At 34.6% G+C, this 17,425-nt stretch overlaps 1 protein-coding gene across 1 annotated transcript in view; it reads left to right on the forward strand.

Annotated features, from left to right (window-relative positions):
* LOC134754175 (uncharacterized) overlaps positions 1-17,425 on the forward strand; it is an 84,281-nt gene that overhangs the window by 12,222 nt on the left and 54,634 nt on the right. The window contains exons 3-9 of the mRNA XM_063690305.1: positions 6,146-6,197; positions 9,524-9,719; positions 10,127-10,251; positions 10,762-10,855; positions 11,897-12,041; positions 14,174-14,339; positions 14,752-14,899. Of these exons, the coding sequence (XP_063546375.1) occupies positions 6,146-6,197; positions 9,524-9,719; positions 10,127-10,251; positions 10,762-10,855; positions 11,897-12,041; positions 14,174-14,339; positions 14,752-14,899 (926 nt within the window). The remainder of the gene's footprint in view (positions 1-6,145; positions 6,198-9,523; positions 9,720-10,126; positions 10,252-10,761; positions 10,856-11,896; positions 12,042-14,173; positions 14,340-14,751; positions 14,900-17,425) is intronic.

Raw genomic sequence — 17,425 nt, forward strand, 5'->3', positions numbered from 1 at the left:
TATAAATTATCGGTTGCATAAAGGGGAACGAAAATTTTATTGTTTTTGCGGTACCACGCACGGTTTAGGAGATACAGCTCTATAAAGTTTTTTTTCCTGGTTTTTTTTTGTTTTTTTTTTTAAGTATTAATTACGGGTTTCTTAAAGGGGTTTTTTAAATTATTTTTGCGCTACGACGCATGGTTTAAGAGATACAGCCCTATAATTATTTTTTTTTTAAATTTTGCGTTTTTTTTTTAAATATAAATTATGGGTTGCATAAAGGGGAACGAAAATTTTATTATTTTTGCGCTACGACGCATGGTTTAGGAGACATTTTTTTATTGTTTTTTTCTTTTTTTCTTTTTTACATTGTGTTTTTTGTATATTACTTTGGGGTTTCATAAAGGGGAACGAAAATTTTATTATTTTTGCGCTACGACGCATGGTTTAGGAGATACAGCCCTATAAAGATTTTTTTTTAAATTTTGCGTTTTTTTTAAATATAAATTATGGGTTGCATAAAGGGGAACGAAAATTTTATTGTTTTTGCGCCACCACGCACGGTTTAGGAAATATTATATCTATATATATAGCTATAATAGCTCTATAAAGTTGTTTTTCCTGGTTTTTTTTAGTTTTAATTAAGGGTTTCTTAAAGGGGAACGAAAATTTGATTATTTTTGTGCTACGATGCACGGTTTAGGAGATGCAGCCCTATAAAGATTTTTTTTGTTGTTTTTTTTTTCATTGTGTTTTTTGTATATTAGTTTGGGGTTCCACAAAGGGGAACGAAAATTTGATTATTTTTGCGCTACGACGGTTTAGGAGATACAGCCCTATAAAGTTTTTTTTGTTTTTTTTTTCATTGTGTTTTTGTATATTACTTTGGGGTTCCGTAAAGGGGAACGAACATTTTATTATTTTTGCGCTACGACGCACGGTTTAGGAGATACAGCCCTAAAATGATTTTTTTTCCTCTTTTTCTTTTTTGCGTTTTTCAATCTTAATTAGGGGTTTCTTAAAGGGGTTTTTTTAATTATTTTTGCGCTACGATGCACGGTGTAGGAGATACAGCCCTATAAAGATTTTTTTTTAAATTTTGCGTTTTTTTTAAATATAAATTATGGGTTGCATAAAGGGGAACGAAAATTTTATTGTTTTTGCGCCACCACGCACGGTTTAGGAAATATTATATCTATATATATAGCTATAATAGCTCTATAAAGTTGTTTTTCCTGGTTTTTTTTAGTTTTAATTAAGGGTTTCTTAAAGGGGAACGAAAATTTGATTATTTTTGTGCTACGATGCACGGTTTAGGAGATGCAGCCCTATAAAGATTTTTTTTGTTGTTTTTTTTTTCATTGTGTTTTTTGTATATTAGTTTGGGGTTCCACAAAGGGGAACGAAAATTTGATTATTTTTGCGCTACGACGGTTTAGGAGATACAGCCCTATAAAGTTTTTTTTGTTTTTTTTTTCATTGTGTTTTTGTATATTACTTTGGGGTTCCGTAAAGGGGAACGAACATTTTATTATTTTTGCGCTACGACGCACGGTTTAGGAGATACAGCCCTAAAATGATTTTTTTTCCTCTTTTTCTTTTTTGCGTTTTTCAATCTTAATTAGGGGTTTCTTAAAGGGGTTTTTTTAATTATTTTTGCGCTACGATGCACGGTGTAGGAGATACAGCCCTATAAAGTTTTTTTGTTATTTTTTTTCTTTTTTTTTCATTGTGTTTTTAGTATATTTCTTTGGGGCTTCATAAAGGGGAACGAAATTTTTATTATTTTTGCGCTACGACGCATGGTTTAAGAGATACAGCCCTATAATGATATTTTTTTTTTAAATTGCGTTTTTTTTTTAAATATAAATTATGGGTTGCATAAAGAGGAACAAAACTTTTATTATTTTTGCGCCACCACGCACGGTTTAGGAGATATTATATCTATATATATAGCTATAATAGCTCTATAAAGTTTTTTTCCTGGTTTTTTTTTAAGTTTTAATTAAGGGTTTCTTATGGGGAACGAAAATTTGATTATTTTTGTGCTACGATGCACGGTTTAGGAGATGCAGCCCTATAAAGATTTTTTTGTTGTTTTTTTTTTTTCATTGTGTTTTTTGTATATTACTTTGGGGTTCCGTATAGGGGAAAGAAAATTTTGTTATTTTTGCGCTACCACGCACGGTTTAGGAGATATATCTCTATAAAGATTTTTTCCTGTTTTTTTTTGTTTTTTTTTTTAAGTATTAATTAAGGGTTTCTTAAAGGGGAACGAAAAATTGATTATTTTTGCGCTACGATGCACGATTTAGGAGATGCAGCCCTATAAAGATTTTTTTTTGTCTTTTTTTTTTCATTGTGTTTTTTGTATATTAGTTTGGGGTTCCATAAAGGGGAACGAAAATTTGATTATTTTTGCGCTACGACGGTTTAGGAGATACAGCCCTATAAAGTTTTTTTTGTTTGTTTTTTATTGCGTTTTTTTTTAAATATAAATTAATGGTTACATAAACGGGACCGAAACGTTTATTTTTGCGCTACGACGCACGGTTTAGGAGATACAGCCCTATAAAGATTTTTTCCTCTTTTTTTCTTTTTTGCGTTTTTAAATCTTAATTAGGGGCTTCTTAAAGGGGAGCGAATATTTGATTATTTTTGCGCTACGATACACGATATAGGAGATACAGCTAATACAGCCCTATAAAGATTTTGTTTCTTTTTTTTCATTGTATTTTTCATGTATTACTTTTGGGTTACATAAAGGGGAACGAAAATTTTATTATTTTTGCGCTACGACGCATGGTTTAGGAGATACAGTCCTATATATTTTTTTACAATGCATGTGCTCGAAAAGTGCGTTTCCTACGGAGCCATATCGTGCGGAAAGTACTGCTTTTCCGCACTAGTGCTTTTTGTTTTCAATTTTTTTTTACAGAACATATGGTGCTACTTTCTCGCACTAGTGCGGAAAAGAGCACTTACCGTGCATATGTCGAAAGTTTAAAGGGCCATATGTACTGTAAAACGTACGATACACGTGCGAATAGGTAATTCGCAACTCGTGTCGATTTAAAACACTCCTTTTAATAATTAAACTTATTTGCCATGATATGTTTTTTTATTTACTCGCACAGTGCATAGTAAAACATTGTATGATACACGTGCGTAAAGATGATTTCCGCACTTGTTGCATAAATAGCAATTTTTTTTATCAAAGAATGAAAGAAAGTCACGGTATTAATAACCAAATTTTACTTTAGTGGTACCTTTTCCCTATCACTGTCACAAATGTATGTGGCGTTCACGTAAACGCGATATTTTTAAGATTTCCCTGCGCAATGTTGCCAGCTCGCTCGCAAATCAAACATGTACTTACAGTTCTTTTGCATAATGGTGACATTGTACAATATCTATGAGTTTTAAATAGGTAAAAGATAATTCGACGCATTCTTTGCTTGCTTGTTGCTTGTTGTTGTGTTGTTTGCGTAACTTCTTTGAATAAGTTGCGTTAATTTGGCGCACAGGCGAAGTAAACATGCGTTGCGTACGGCAAGGTCACACCGCGGCCCCACCCTGCACGGCCTCCGTTGCCCATTCAGACCGCCCGCTAGCTTCGTTTGAACACAAATAATATTTTTGTAATATTTGTTTATGCAGTGGATGCAAGTGACACAAATTTATACATCTTATTTATCCCGCATTTCAAATTAATAAGATGTAAACTCTAATATCTTTAATATTCTTTTGTAACGGTGACAGCCTGTTACAACAAAATCATCAAATATCTCATGAAGCTATGCCTTAATAAGACACAAAATCATTTAATGGACCTATTTAAACGATTAAATTCGACCTAAGTAATTTTTTTTAACTCTAATTTTTTTTTGTGTCATTTAGAATATTATGACATAGTATCAGATTGCAGTGGACGTAATTGACACAAACTATGTTTTCACACTAAAAACACTATCCTAAATGCAACACAGTTACATGTTTTCTCTCGAATATTTTTTTCTCCAAAATAATTCAAAATAAAAAATAATTACCACAAAATAACAAATTACTAGAAAAGCAAATTATATATATGACACAAAACAAAATGTAAGATTTACATCTTAACAAAGTATTCATAAGCGAAAACAGAATTGACTTTAATATTTTTATAACCTAGGGGTTAAAATATAGCCAGCGGTACAGGTCTATAATGAAAGATTTCGTTTGAGAAGCACAAAAATGGAAAGTTACTAAAGAAACTTCGTTATATATATTTTTTTCTTTAATATATGACATCTATTACAGTTTTTAGAGTATCTTTAGCTTCTAAAATGATCCTAAGAGCCATTAACTTGAGATCTATTTTAATTTATAATGTAAGTATAAATCGTAATCGAAACCATACAGTTCGCTATTATCGCCAATGTACAAACGTGAAAAGAAAACGGGTGAAAAAATAGCGGGAACTCTTCCCGCCATTTTTAATACGTAATGTAGGCATGGGTATTGAGTCATTCAGCCTAGCCAGACTAATATTTATTATTAGCCTACGGTTATTAGTTACCAGTCTTGTAATTTTTTTTGAGAAACAGAAATTAATAACTAATATACTTGTAAACTAATATTTACGAGAAATAGGCCCCGCGGACTTATCGCTAGAAAGCTGAGTAGTATAAAAATGTTGTCCCATGATTAGTGTTTTACGTTTTTATTTTACCATGCGGTGCGTCGTAGTAGGTACTTGTGGTCCCTAAGCAGCAAAGAGGATATACTTTGTCAAGGGACTGTCTCATTTCGGGCGTAGACGGAGAGAGTCATACTGTCTTTGTCTTGCACTGGTGCTGGCGCCCAGAAGAAGGGGATGAGTGTAGTTTTTTCAGTTCTTATTTACTGAAGATTTGCTTGACCAACTATATATAGGATAGAGGAGTACTGTCATAGTAAATTTTGACACACGATTAAAACTAAAAATGATGATGGTTAAAAATACCATAAAATGTATTTATATATGCAGAAATGATTGCATTTATAATTTTTATATGATTTTGACCCATGTTCTTTCACTGATATGCGTTAAAATTGTTAAATAACAAACGAAACCGTTTTCCGAGGCACGTTTTTTCCTTATACTGTTTAAATCTTTTACGGAGTTATATTAATATTTGCTAAGCAGGTACCGTTTCCTCGCCAAATAGTAAGCAAGGCAAGTAGGTAAACAACAATTTTGCCCGCTTGTACCTTAAAAAAATACTGTTTCTAAAATGCGTGTACGTTTCCTTTTTGCAATCTGGTTACGCTTACGCTACTTACGCTTCTATTACTTCCTCGTCTTGCCTACTACTAAGTGTACTAACCAGGTAGCAAAATGACGTCAGCGACGTCATAATGACGGCATTATTATGTCATAATGACGTCGCTGACGTCATAATGACGTATAAATGCTACTGGGTTAGGCCGAAGCAACATGGCATGATTTTTAGGATTACTTATAAAAAAATTAAATATCCACTCTATGTTAACGTCGAAGCAACAAGTTTAATTTCGCTTATTAGTCTACAGATTTAACAACAACGGGATTAGCTCAGCGTTATCATGATAATTGTCCCCGACAATCCCGCTATCAAATACCAACTCTTTAGATGCTATAAATAAAATTGATCATGGTGTCAATTAACTAAATGAAATCCAATCCAGCGTAATGCCGCGTTAATTAAAATGAGAAAAAAAAACAAAAGCTAAAATAGTTAATCACGTACAATTTAATGAAACTGGATTACATTCTTGTACTAGCCCGCGTAACCGCTGCCGCGGCTTTGCCCGCTTAGAATTTGGTATGTCCTCCCCCAAAGAACGGAGTTTCAAAAATAAAATAGGTATAGCCTATATGTATTATTCAAAATTCAAAGATGCCACATTTCATGTGTGGGTTATTCAGTGAAAAGTTAAAAACAGAGAGTTACTTTTGCAGTTATACGGTCTGTATTATTTCCCGTTCTATAAAGTAGTCGGGATTTGAGCTTTGTACATGCCAAATTTTACCAAAATCGGTTCATTTATTAAGGCGAATAACCTGATGGGCTCGTATTCTGTCCAAGAATTCAGGCGCTTCTATTTCATAAACACTTCAAATACTTAGCTACCTAAATATAATCTCGTTTTCTTTCAGGAGCGTCTGCGGAGAAGTAGTGACATCAGGGGTATATGGAGTATTCAGACAGGTAATTTGAGACTAGAGTAACACCAATTCAGTTGTAATGTATGAGTACATTACAACAAACTTATCTACGAGACAATGTTGGATTATCCTATAGGCTTAGGTAGGTACCACGTACCACTGAGGAACATGGAACATGGCCACCAGAACCAGGCTCCTCAATCAATGCCTCATGATCAATTCCGGCCGAGGGGCGAAAAACCCGACTTCAAAAAAGGATAAAATAAAATATAAACCCTTTTATATGCTGAAACTGATATTTTTGAAGTCGGTATTAAGCCAAATCTGATCAAAGTCAAAAGCATCAACAGGGTGTCGTACCTGGGTGCGGTTCGATAAGAAAGAAAGAATGCTGTTCTTTGGGGGTATTATTGACCAGTATTAGAACAATTTGGCTTGGCACCGACTTCAAGCATATATGAAGTACGGAACCCTCCATTATGCATGGTCTAACACGCAATTGGCCGGGTTTTTTAAAAGTCGGTTATAAATGAGGTGGTCGACCTGTAGCGACATAATCTGCCTGTGCTACGCGACTGCTTACATATTAAGACTCGTTGCATCAGCCATTTTAATATTGTTTGTCTCCGTCGCTTGTCACGTTTGTAGGGTTCCGTAGTCAACTAGGAACCCTTATCTTATGCCCGTATGTCCTTCCGTATGTCCATCCGAGGCTTTCTCCTTGATATTCCACGTGTGTGGCAAAGTATTCTGTGCTGATAGTACAAATTTTGAGTTATTTGCTTGACTTTCAAGTGATGGTTATGAATCATAGATATTTAATAAGTTAATAACGTTCATTTCAATTTGATTTGTAAATTTTGTAATATTTTACAGTTATTATCTATTATCTTCTCATTGGTGTGTTGACAAATTTTGTGTTCCACTCGAGAGCAAAGTTTAAATATTTCCGTTCACTGGTTTGCCTCAAGATTCCACTTTTCGAAACAATGAGGGCTATCGTTTTCTTGCTCACCAGTTGGCGCCTCTGTTGATGGTGGTCTAAAAGACTAAAGAACAGCTGTCAGTCATGGAAGTGACAAGTGACATTTAACAATTCGAACTATGGAAAAGACCACCATCTACACTAGCGCCCCTAGCGGCGAATTCATACGCGTTAGCCCTCATTGCTACGCTCGTGGTTCAATTTTGGAATTTTTCCCTTGCTCGGATAACTGGCCCCTTCCTGTAAAACAAATAACTAAGTATTCCCCGTTTGTGACTTTTTTAGTGCCCTAACTTAGGCCTGAGTGTAAGTTTTACTTACGTAAGTAGGGGCAAAGCCATTTGAGAATAAGATAACGATATTTATATCTCATTCTGTAGCATAGCTGTGTCCCTACTTACGTTAGTAAAAACTTACAAGCGTATCTCAGGCCTTAGGTTATATTCATTAATAATTAACGCCTCCATAGTGGAGCTTAGTCATCTCTCTATCACTCTTCCATATTAGTGCGACAGAGACAGTTGCGTTTCGTTCGCTGGTACGCTGCCCTCAGTGCCACCGTACCACCAGTATATATCCACTATATATCGTGCTGGTGATAATTAATAGTAGATTGTTAACTAAGGGATGAAAGGCACTCATTTCTGCCGAGGCATATTGGCGCTCGAACGCAGTGAGAGCGCCAATAGTCCGAGGCTGAAATGATGCCTTTCACCCAAGTTAAACACTACTTTTCATTTCGCATACGAGGAAAGTAAAATGCATGTGTTTTTTAAAAACATGACTATGTATACATTTTATAGTATCTCTTGAGGGTACTTTCCATGTTTCTATTAACAATTCAGGCAAAAGTATCGTTATTTATGGAATGGAGAGTCAAATATCAGAATGGAAATTGTATAAAAAGTCCATTTAAACTCAAATTTTAATTACTTATCGTAAAAAAAAACAAAAATCGTACTTCGAACGTAAAATGCTCTAGTGCAGACACGTATCATTTTCTGCGCACCTTTTAGAACAACAATGACCCTCTTTCAGAGCATGAGAAATGAAAATATATTGCTGTCCCGCCCATGATGCCGTTGCCGTTTGTCAATGTCACTGTGCGAGGTTGACAGCTATATAATTATACGCGTACAATGCGGGCTATCGTTTTTTTTTTGCTCACCAGTTGGCGCCTCTGTTGATGGTGGTCCAAAAGACATGCAAAAGACTAAAGAACAACTGTCAGTCACTGAAGTGACAAGTGACATTTGACATTTAAAACTTTGCGAAGACCACCATCTACACTAGCGCCCCTAGCGGCGAATTCATACGCGTTAGCCCTCCAAGAGATGTCAACAGGCGGGTCGATGTATAAAAATCTATTCTATATGAACAGCTAGCCATACACGCACGGATTTGCCCGTCGGATCTGCCTGAAAGATGTGTCTGGCGGACACATCTTTCAGGCGGATCCGACGGGCAAATCCGTGCATGTATGGCTAGCTAAAAGCGTCTCTTCTTTAAGGGCCGCGAACGCGTGCGTCTAGGGGGTTTTAGACTGGCCGCAGACGCACGAAATTCTCCATAGACCTAGCACAAGAAAATGTGAGACTGTGACAAGGACAAACAATAACAGCGCTTTCTCTGCTACTCCTACTGAATAAGAATATCCCGTTCGGTCATTTTCCCCCACCCCTCATGCCCGATCCAGTTATACTAGATTCATGGAATTCTCCGTACGGAATGACATGTGCAAGCGAGACAGTGCTATGCATGTGTAGAGCGACGTCCCGTTCTCATCTGTCATTCCGTACGGAAACCGAATGAAAATTCCGTGCGTCTGTGGTTAGCCTTATATTATGGCGCTTCAAAAATGTTTTCAAAAAAGTTGCACAAAAGGGCTCTCTTTGTCCTAAATATTAATCTACATATATTATAGCCCGACAAGAAATTGTAGAAAATTATTCTACGTAACTGCCACATTTTTGACGTAAAATGCAACAATTTAGTATGGAAAGCAAATTTTTAGTGACTCGCGCGACATGTTTCGATAAATGATTTTATAGTCGACCGCTCGAAATTTACAAAAAAATGCCCTCAAACGCGCATACTAGTATCGAAATATAGCGTTATTGCGTCCGCACCTGATTTTATCGGTCACAATCTACAGTCGAATCAAGTAGTATCGGCGAGCCAATCACCGCACAATTACATTGACAATTTAATCAGATTGTGTGAAAGATTGTCTCGTCTGGACTGTTTTAATGGAAAGCGGTACGTTTTTATACTTTTTATTAAATCCGTACAGATGCCTATAAAATATAATCATAAATTATGATTTTCTGAATTATATTGAATATTAATTATAAATATTATGCATAATAATTACCAAATTTCAGAGATCGTTTGGATCGTGCGATCAGCACAATTCGTCGCTGTCACGCACACTGTCATCGTATGCGCGAGTTGCACGGCGCCTTTCTTCAACGAAAACGAAATTTGGCACATTATTCAATCGCAAAATGGCGGCTAGTGCAAATACCTCAAGTTTGTGGCCGAATAGTCAGGCTGACTATGAATTGCGAGACGTTATTGGTAAGCATTAATCAAAGAACCTGTATAATAATGTTAATTTAAGATCTTTCAATTATCGTATTGTTTCATAAATGCACAATTCTCTGTTGTCGGCAAGTGATCTCTCGAGCTGTCAAATGTGTCGAGTGTCGACTCCCATCCCATATGATTCAGAAACATTATTTTCTATTGTTATAAATGTTATAATAGATTTCAATGCCTACATTATGTTCTACTTATAATCTAACTATGAAACCAATATAATAATACGCACTAGAGCTAGAATGTAACTTTTTCTTATAATCCTCATATTCTTAACCTAATTCATTCTTGTTAAATTGCAGTTGCTAGATGACAGATGTTTTATTAAGCAGCTATTAAATTCATAAACTAAAAATTAATTCTTAAATATCTTGTTAATTCAAAAGGTGTCGGTGCTACCGCCGTTGTGTATGGAGCCTTTTGCATACCACGTCAAGAAAAATGTGCCATTAAGAGAATCAATTTGGAGAAATGGAATACGTCAATGGATGAACTGCTTAAAGAAATACAGGTACTTAAATTATTAGGTAAAAATCTTAAAATAAGTCGCCTTAATAGAAGGGTGGACGCCAAGAAACTGCGGCAGTAACGCTCACTTGGTGCCTGCACTTTCTTACGGCGGGCGGGGGCTGCCCTCCCTCCTCGCCTCCAGGCTTTTATATACACACTAGGGGTAGGGACCACAAAGATCATGTGGGGTAGGGGTTTACAAATTCAGTTTCATGACAAATTTGAACTTTAAAACAGAAAATATGCTCGGCTCAGGATAGTGGAGTGCTCTGATTCGATTTTTGGTATGTATGGTGTACAAAAGTAGCCACAAAATATTCAATGAAATTAAAAACTTATCTCCGGCGGCTAAAACTGCTTTAAATCATTTAAAACAACCCAAAAAAGTCCTCCACGGCGTCAGTAATCCTCAAACAAGGAGACTTATTTTAAGATCCAACCCATTTCTTATATTTTATATGAAACAATTTTTTTTTAATGTAATTATTTAATACCCTTGGTATGGTTTTAGGCAATGTCAAGCTGCAACCATGAAAATGTAGTAACATACTATACTAGTTTTGTTGTAAACGATGAATTATGGCTTGTGCTGAGACTCCTTGAAGGTAAGACCATTTGCAACATTATTTAGGTGTAAATATTTAGGTATATTGCAACCTGATTAAAATCTTACACATATTAACCTAGTACCAAACTAAAAAAAGGTTATAAGATAAAATACTTAGATACAAAGAAAACACCAATAACTTGGGATAAAATATTCTTATTTGTCACACAAATCACACAAATTAGAGGTAAATAACATGCGGTCTTATCGCTAAAGTGTGATCTGTTCCGTATACTTTTGAGTATTTGAAAATGCAAAATAGGGAGATGTGCAATAAAAACGTAATAGTTTATAGTTTCACATTTAATTATTACAGGTCTTTTTTTTTTTCAATTCCGACTCACGCTTGACTGCACATTTCTAATAGGTTTTCCTGTGATCTTCGGTAAAGAATTATGTTGCCTATTTTTTTCAAAATTTTAGACCCAGTAGTTTCGGAGATAAAGGGAGGGGAATAGTCATTTTGTGTCTATTTTCTTGAATAACTTCTAAACTGATTATCCTAAAATTATAAAAAATATATATTTGAGTTTCTCACAATGAGCTCTTTCATTTGATATGTAACGCAATATAGTTTCAAAAACTTTATTATTTAATTTTCTCATTTACCCCCCAAAAGTGGCCCCCATGTTTAAAATTCATTTGTTTACAAACTTACATATGTGTACTAAATTTCAACTTAATTAGTCTAGTAGTTTCGGAGAAAATAGGCTGTGACGGACAGACAGACAGACAGACAGACGCACGAGTGATCATATAAGGGTTCCGTTTTTTCCTTTTGAGGTATGGAACCCTAAAAAATAACTAGTCATCTTTTTTCCATATTATCTGCTTAAATGACTTCTTTTAAAGTCAAATATCCATTGCCTATTATAACTTTTTAATATTTTGTGTTATACATTGTATCAATATATTATGTGTATCGGAAGTCAACAAATGAGAACTCCCTATGACAGTTCAAAAATGAGTATTATACACATCACATTAAATAAATATTATACACATCTATATATTATTTAATAATGACAAATGCTTGTAGGAGGAAGTCTTTTGGATGTAATAAAGCATAAGATGAAAGTGACAAACTGCAAACATGGAGTATTTGATGAGGCAACCATTGCTACTGTGCTCAAGGAAGTTTTGAAGGGCTTGGAGTACTTCCATAGCAACGGACAGATTCACAGGTAATTGCAATTTCTGATTTGAATTTTATTTCCACTAGTGTTGTGATTACAACTACCATGGCAATAAGAGTAATTAACTTACTCGCACACTGTGGCTATTTTATGCTACACCAAGCACTGGTAGTCTAGCAGGAATGTGTGCGGCTCTTCAACTTCTGAAAGTTTGAGGGTTTGTATCCCAACTACGTGCCAAATGTGTTTCCTAAAAATATGTTTTCGCCAGTTATTTATCAGTGAAAGAAATAATTGACCAAGCAAAAGCAAAGGTTTCCGTTTCAGCTTGGGCATAACTTCTTTGATACAGCTTTTATTTCTCAACCGATTCTCATTAAATCTGGTGAGCAGGTTCGATAATTGTATAGTTTTTGCCGATTTAGTAAAAAAAAAAAATTGGATTAGTGAGGTCTACAGCTCACAGAACCACTAGTTACTAATGAATATCTCGAATTTATTATTTTGCTTTCTGTAGCATACTAATTATTTTTCTTAAACGGTGCTTTGCTAAATATTAGAATTCAAGTTTATTTATTATCACATATTTTCCAGATGACTGATGATAGCGATAAAGTTGTAATATTGTAATAATAATGTTGTAATTATTATTGGATTAAAATCCAATCATTAAAATTGCATTATATTAACTTCATTTTAATATTTATTACTCGACGAGTAGTTATTGTTGTACTTTTTTTTTTGTTGTTTGATGTTCGATTTACAGTTTAGCAAAAAGTATTACCTACACAGGGCAAAAGTGCATAAATACAAAAGACGTCCAAGAAGTTTGCTTTATAAGATTTAATAATAGTGTGATTTTGTTTATGTATTCAAATATTCTGTTGTGTCAGCATCTCTAGTATTACATTGGTAAATGAAAGGCTAAGCGAAAAACATTCTATTTTTACATGCAACTTATTGTAAACTTAAAAACATTACAAGCTCAGCTGCTTATGCGAATTTATTTTATTCATATTATCAATGTGCCCAGCTATTCAAAATGTTGAGTATTCTAGCTTGCATTTATTTTATGTTAGAGATTGGCTGATTCTTGCATTGCGTGTATGTTAAGTAGGTATGTTGGTTGTTAAAAATAGCAGTACGTAAAATATATAGCTAACCAGCAACACATGGTATAGTCGAAGGCAAAAATATCGATACAGGTAAATGGCTCAAAAATATGTGAACACGACTTTATTGTCTAAAGCGAGGTTACAATGCGGTATCTGATAAAACTTTTGAATACAGTTTACTTTATTAGTCGGCAATGAAACTTAAATTGCTTGCAAGTTCTTGCTAGTTTAAACCTCGATTAAGGTGTAACAGGGTACACATATTTTGATACTTTGGGAATGTATATATATTTATGCCCTTGACTGTACAACATTGGTCAAGCACAGTGCACGTTTTATATCTTATTATATAATTAATAAATCAATAAATATTTGGTGGCAGTCTTACACAGATCAACCTAGCCACAAACTAAGCAAAGCTTGTCCTATGGTTACTAGGCGATGATATACAATATACGTTATAGATAAATACATACTTATATACATAGTAAACACCCATGACTCAGGAACAAAAATTTGTGTTCATTACACAAATAAATGCCCTTTCCGGGATTCGAACCCGGGAGCATCGGTTTCATAGGTAGGGTCACTAACCACTAAGCCAGACCGGTCATCAAATTTGATTGATTGATTTTCTAATTGCAATGAAGCAATTAGAAAATCAGGGCTAAGGAAACTCAAACAAAATATCGTAACAGTGTGACGTCACACTATGCTAAACATACTAAACGTATAGTAAAATAACTGAAAATGTCGACGCGTATGAGAAAAGTATATATTTTTGACTATGTAAACGAAACTTATAAAATTAATGAACCTTTCCATAGAAACTTATTTACGAGTATTTAAAGCCCGACCAGAAATATATGATCATTGTCAAGAGGACGCGGTTATTCTCATGTATGTGGTGGGTTATTCTCTTGATCATATATTACTGGTCAGGCTTTAAATAGACTAAGCAAAAAGTAGCAGTAAGCATTCTGGTGGCAAAGTCAATTTATTGTTATTTAGATTGGGTATTGGGAATTAGCAATGATATTACGAAAGATTTACCTGAAATTGCAGGGATATAAAAGCTGGTAACATTTTACTAGGCGAGGATGGGACAGTGCAAATTGCAGACTTCGGTGTTTCAGCCTGGCTGGCCACCGACAGAGACCTCTCAAGGCAGCCAGTGAGGCACACTTTCGTGGGAACGCCGTGCTGGATGGCCCCTGAAGTTATGGAGCAAGTAAGTATCGCTTGGTATCACCAGTCAAGTAAATGTTGAGAACATTAGCAAATGTATTTAAAAAAAAAATGTCACTTCAAATTAATAGTGCAGTAAAATAAAGATTTGGCTTAAAGGTCCCGTTACCAAATAGATACTCTAATCTATAAGAAAGTGCCAAAAACGCTGAAAACCGGCAAATTGCGTTATTTTGCCTAAAGGAGCCCTAGACTGGCTGTTGAAAATAACAATTAACTAGCTTTTCTAGGGGGCCTCACTGCATTTTTGGATTTGACAGCCTGTATACATTTGAAATTTATTTTTTCAAAAACTGTTATAACAATTTTGATAAAATTTACAAGCAAAGATTAACCTACTATAAGTACCTTAGATGATGATGATACTTATAGTTTAAAGAAGTGTATTCTTTTAGGATCATGGATATGATTTCAAAGCTGACATTTGGTCATTCGGCATAACAGCCATAGAGATGGCTACTGGCACTGCCCCATACCACAAGTACCCTCCGATGAAAGTACTAATGCTTACTCTACAGAACGAACCGCCCAACATTGACACAGGTATATAACATTTTGTTTTAAAGGTTTTATTATTAGTTTCGATAATCATATTTAATTTGTGAGTAGAAAGACGTACGAATTTAAAATTTTGTATGAGAGAGAAATTTTACAAATTGCCGTCTTTTTCTTCTTACAAAATAGAAGTAAAAGTTGCACCATAAAAGAAAACAAATTCAAAACCAGATTTACAATGTAAAAGGTAGTAATAGGCGATCTTATCGCTGTAAGCGATCTCTTCCAGACAACCTTATTGTGGTAGTAGTAGTAGTAGCAGGATATAAAGAACAAAAAGAAACAGGTAGTGCACGAATAAATTGCAGGAATAAAAAAATTACACATACATATACGAGTACAATTAAATAAATACATACATGTCAATACATCCAAGTAGTAAAAAATACTCGCTAATCCTTAGGGCGGCGGACGCATAAAAAAAACCGGCCAAGTGCGAGTCGGACTCGCGCACCGAGGGTTCCGTACTTTTTAGTATTTTTTGTTATAGCGGCAACAGAAATACATCATCTGTGAAAATTTCAACTGTCTAGCTATCGCGGTTCATGAGATACAGCGTGGTGACAGACAGACGGACAGCGGAGTCTTATTTGGGTAGGGAACCCTAAAAATGATACATATGCTACGCGACGCGTTAATGCATTCTTTTATAATATTTGTCATCAGTGTACAGTTAAACAAAAGATCCGCTTGGCAGGTCACGCACATAAAGATTTCAAACTCATTTGTGTTCATGTTAGTGTGCGTTACAGTTCACTTCTTAGGATTTATACTGTTTACCTTAACATAATATTGATTAGGTCTATATTACAAGCTAATATTGATAACCTAATATCAAAGTCCGTATCACATTGAGACAAAGTTCAATTTCTCTCAAACTGTATGTAAGCATGCCCAATATTCATGTAACATGTGTGACAAGTAGTGTCTATTGTCGAGCATTGTAATGAGTCAAAAGTATTGTAATGAAACTTTGTTCTATTAATATTAAGGTCAAAAATGGAATGGATTGGATATTGGTTGATGGATTTAGTTTAAAGTAACTATTTGAATTAATATTTATATTTTATAGCTACATTTTATTCATAATAACAATAAAAATAAAAATTTCAACAAGATTTCTTAATGTTCTAATATAAAAAAGTAAAACTGAAAGTATTGATTCCCTGATTTGTTATTCATATTCTTATTTTACAATGTTTTTATTCTACCCTCGATAGAAATAGTAAAATACGAGTTGTGGTGTATCATTGCTATGTTTTCATACATTTGAAACGTAGCTGTAGCTGGAGCTGCGTTTTTAAATGTATGAAAACATAGCATAGAACATCTCTGGTCGAAACGCACCCTTAAGCTACTCTTGTTGATGTTTGTTGCTATAAATGTTAGTAACTAGCTAACTAAGTGCCAGTCGCACCATCCGCACTGGTCAACGTCACCCGGCCCGCCGCGGCGGTTTACTATGAAACTATCCATACAATAAAATTTTGCGAACTCTCTAACGATCACAAACAGTTGGTGCAACCGACCCTAAGTAGCATGTTTATTCATTTGATCATTGATTTACCTACTCCCGATTACTTTTCCCGCTTTCCCGACTTTTACTCATTATTATTCACAACGACGGGACTTAATCGCGTAAAATAAGTTCTAAATTTACCTTCGACGTTTCGAGGACGGCGTTGTCCCCGTGGTCTCGGTCCTCGAAACGTCGGAGGTAAATTTAAAAAATTAAAACTTATTTTACGCGATTATGTCCCGTCGTTGTGAATAATAACGTAGTTAATCATTTTTCTGTAATGGTTACTAAACAGAACGATGTAACTAGTTTTAGATTAAGGATTATTTTTTTAAGAAAGTATAGTAAGTATTGTTAAATAGTGTAGTCTCACTTATTATAACAATAATATTTTTATTTATTTTATTTATTTAAATATGAAACAAACGGTCATACATAAAATATTGTTACAGTTTCTTCTCTTAGTCTAGACCTATAGTTTCCATTTTTATTAAACATATCTTTATATATAGCACGACAAAGTACCTATCTTAGCTTAAGTTCAGCAGATTAGTAAAAGGTTACACAGAATTTGCGAATAGGTATCGACAAACATGACATAATAGGTATATTAACACTTTTAGATATTGACAGATCGCGGCTAGATTTACATACTAGTCCTGAATAAAAAATTTATTGAGCCTATGGTACAATTAAATATGTCTACATTTTTTACAATATCCTAAAAGTATGCCCGACGCAACAGAGGTATCTTAGACTATAACCCCCCTTATTCATAAAATATAGCAACCTCGTACAAACTTCTTTTAAATGTTGTCCGTTACCTACTAACAAACAGAAATAACGGACAGGGCTAACGATTGTCAACGGTTTGTTAGATAAGGCCGTTTTATGAATAAAGCCATAGAAATGCACAACATAAAAAAAGAAAAATCTAGCCTTTTTGTAGATCCGACTCATGCTTGGCCAATTTTTATTATTATTATACTTACTTA

Source organism: Cydia strobilella, chromosome Z (genome assembly GCF_947568885.1).
Source record: "Cydia strobilella chromosome Z, ilCydStro3.1, whole genome shotgun sequence".
In the NCBI taxonomy this organism is placed as follows: Eukaryota; Metazoa; Arthropoda; class Insecta; order Lepidoptera; family Tortricidae; genus Cydia; species Cydia strobilella.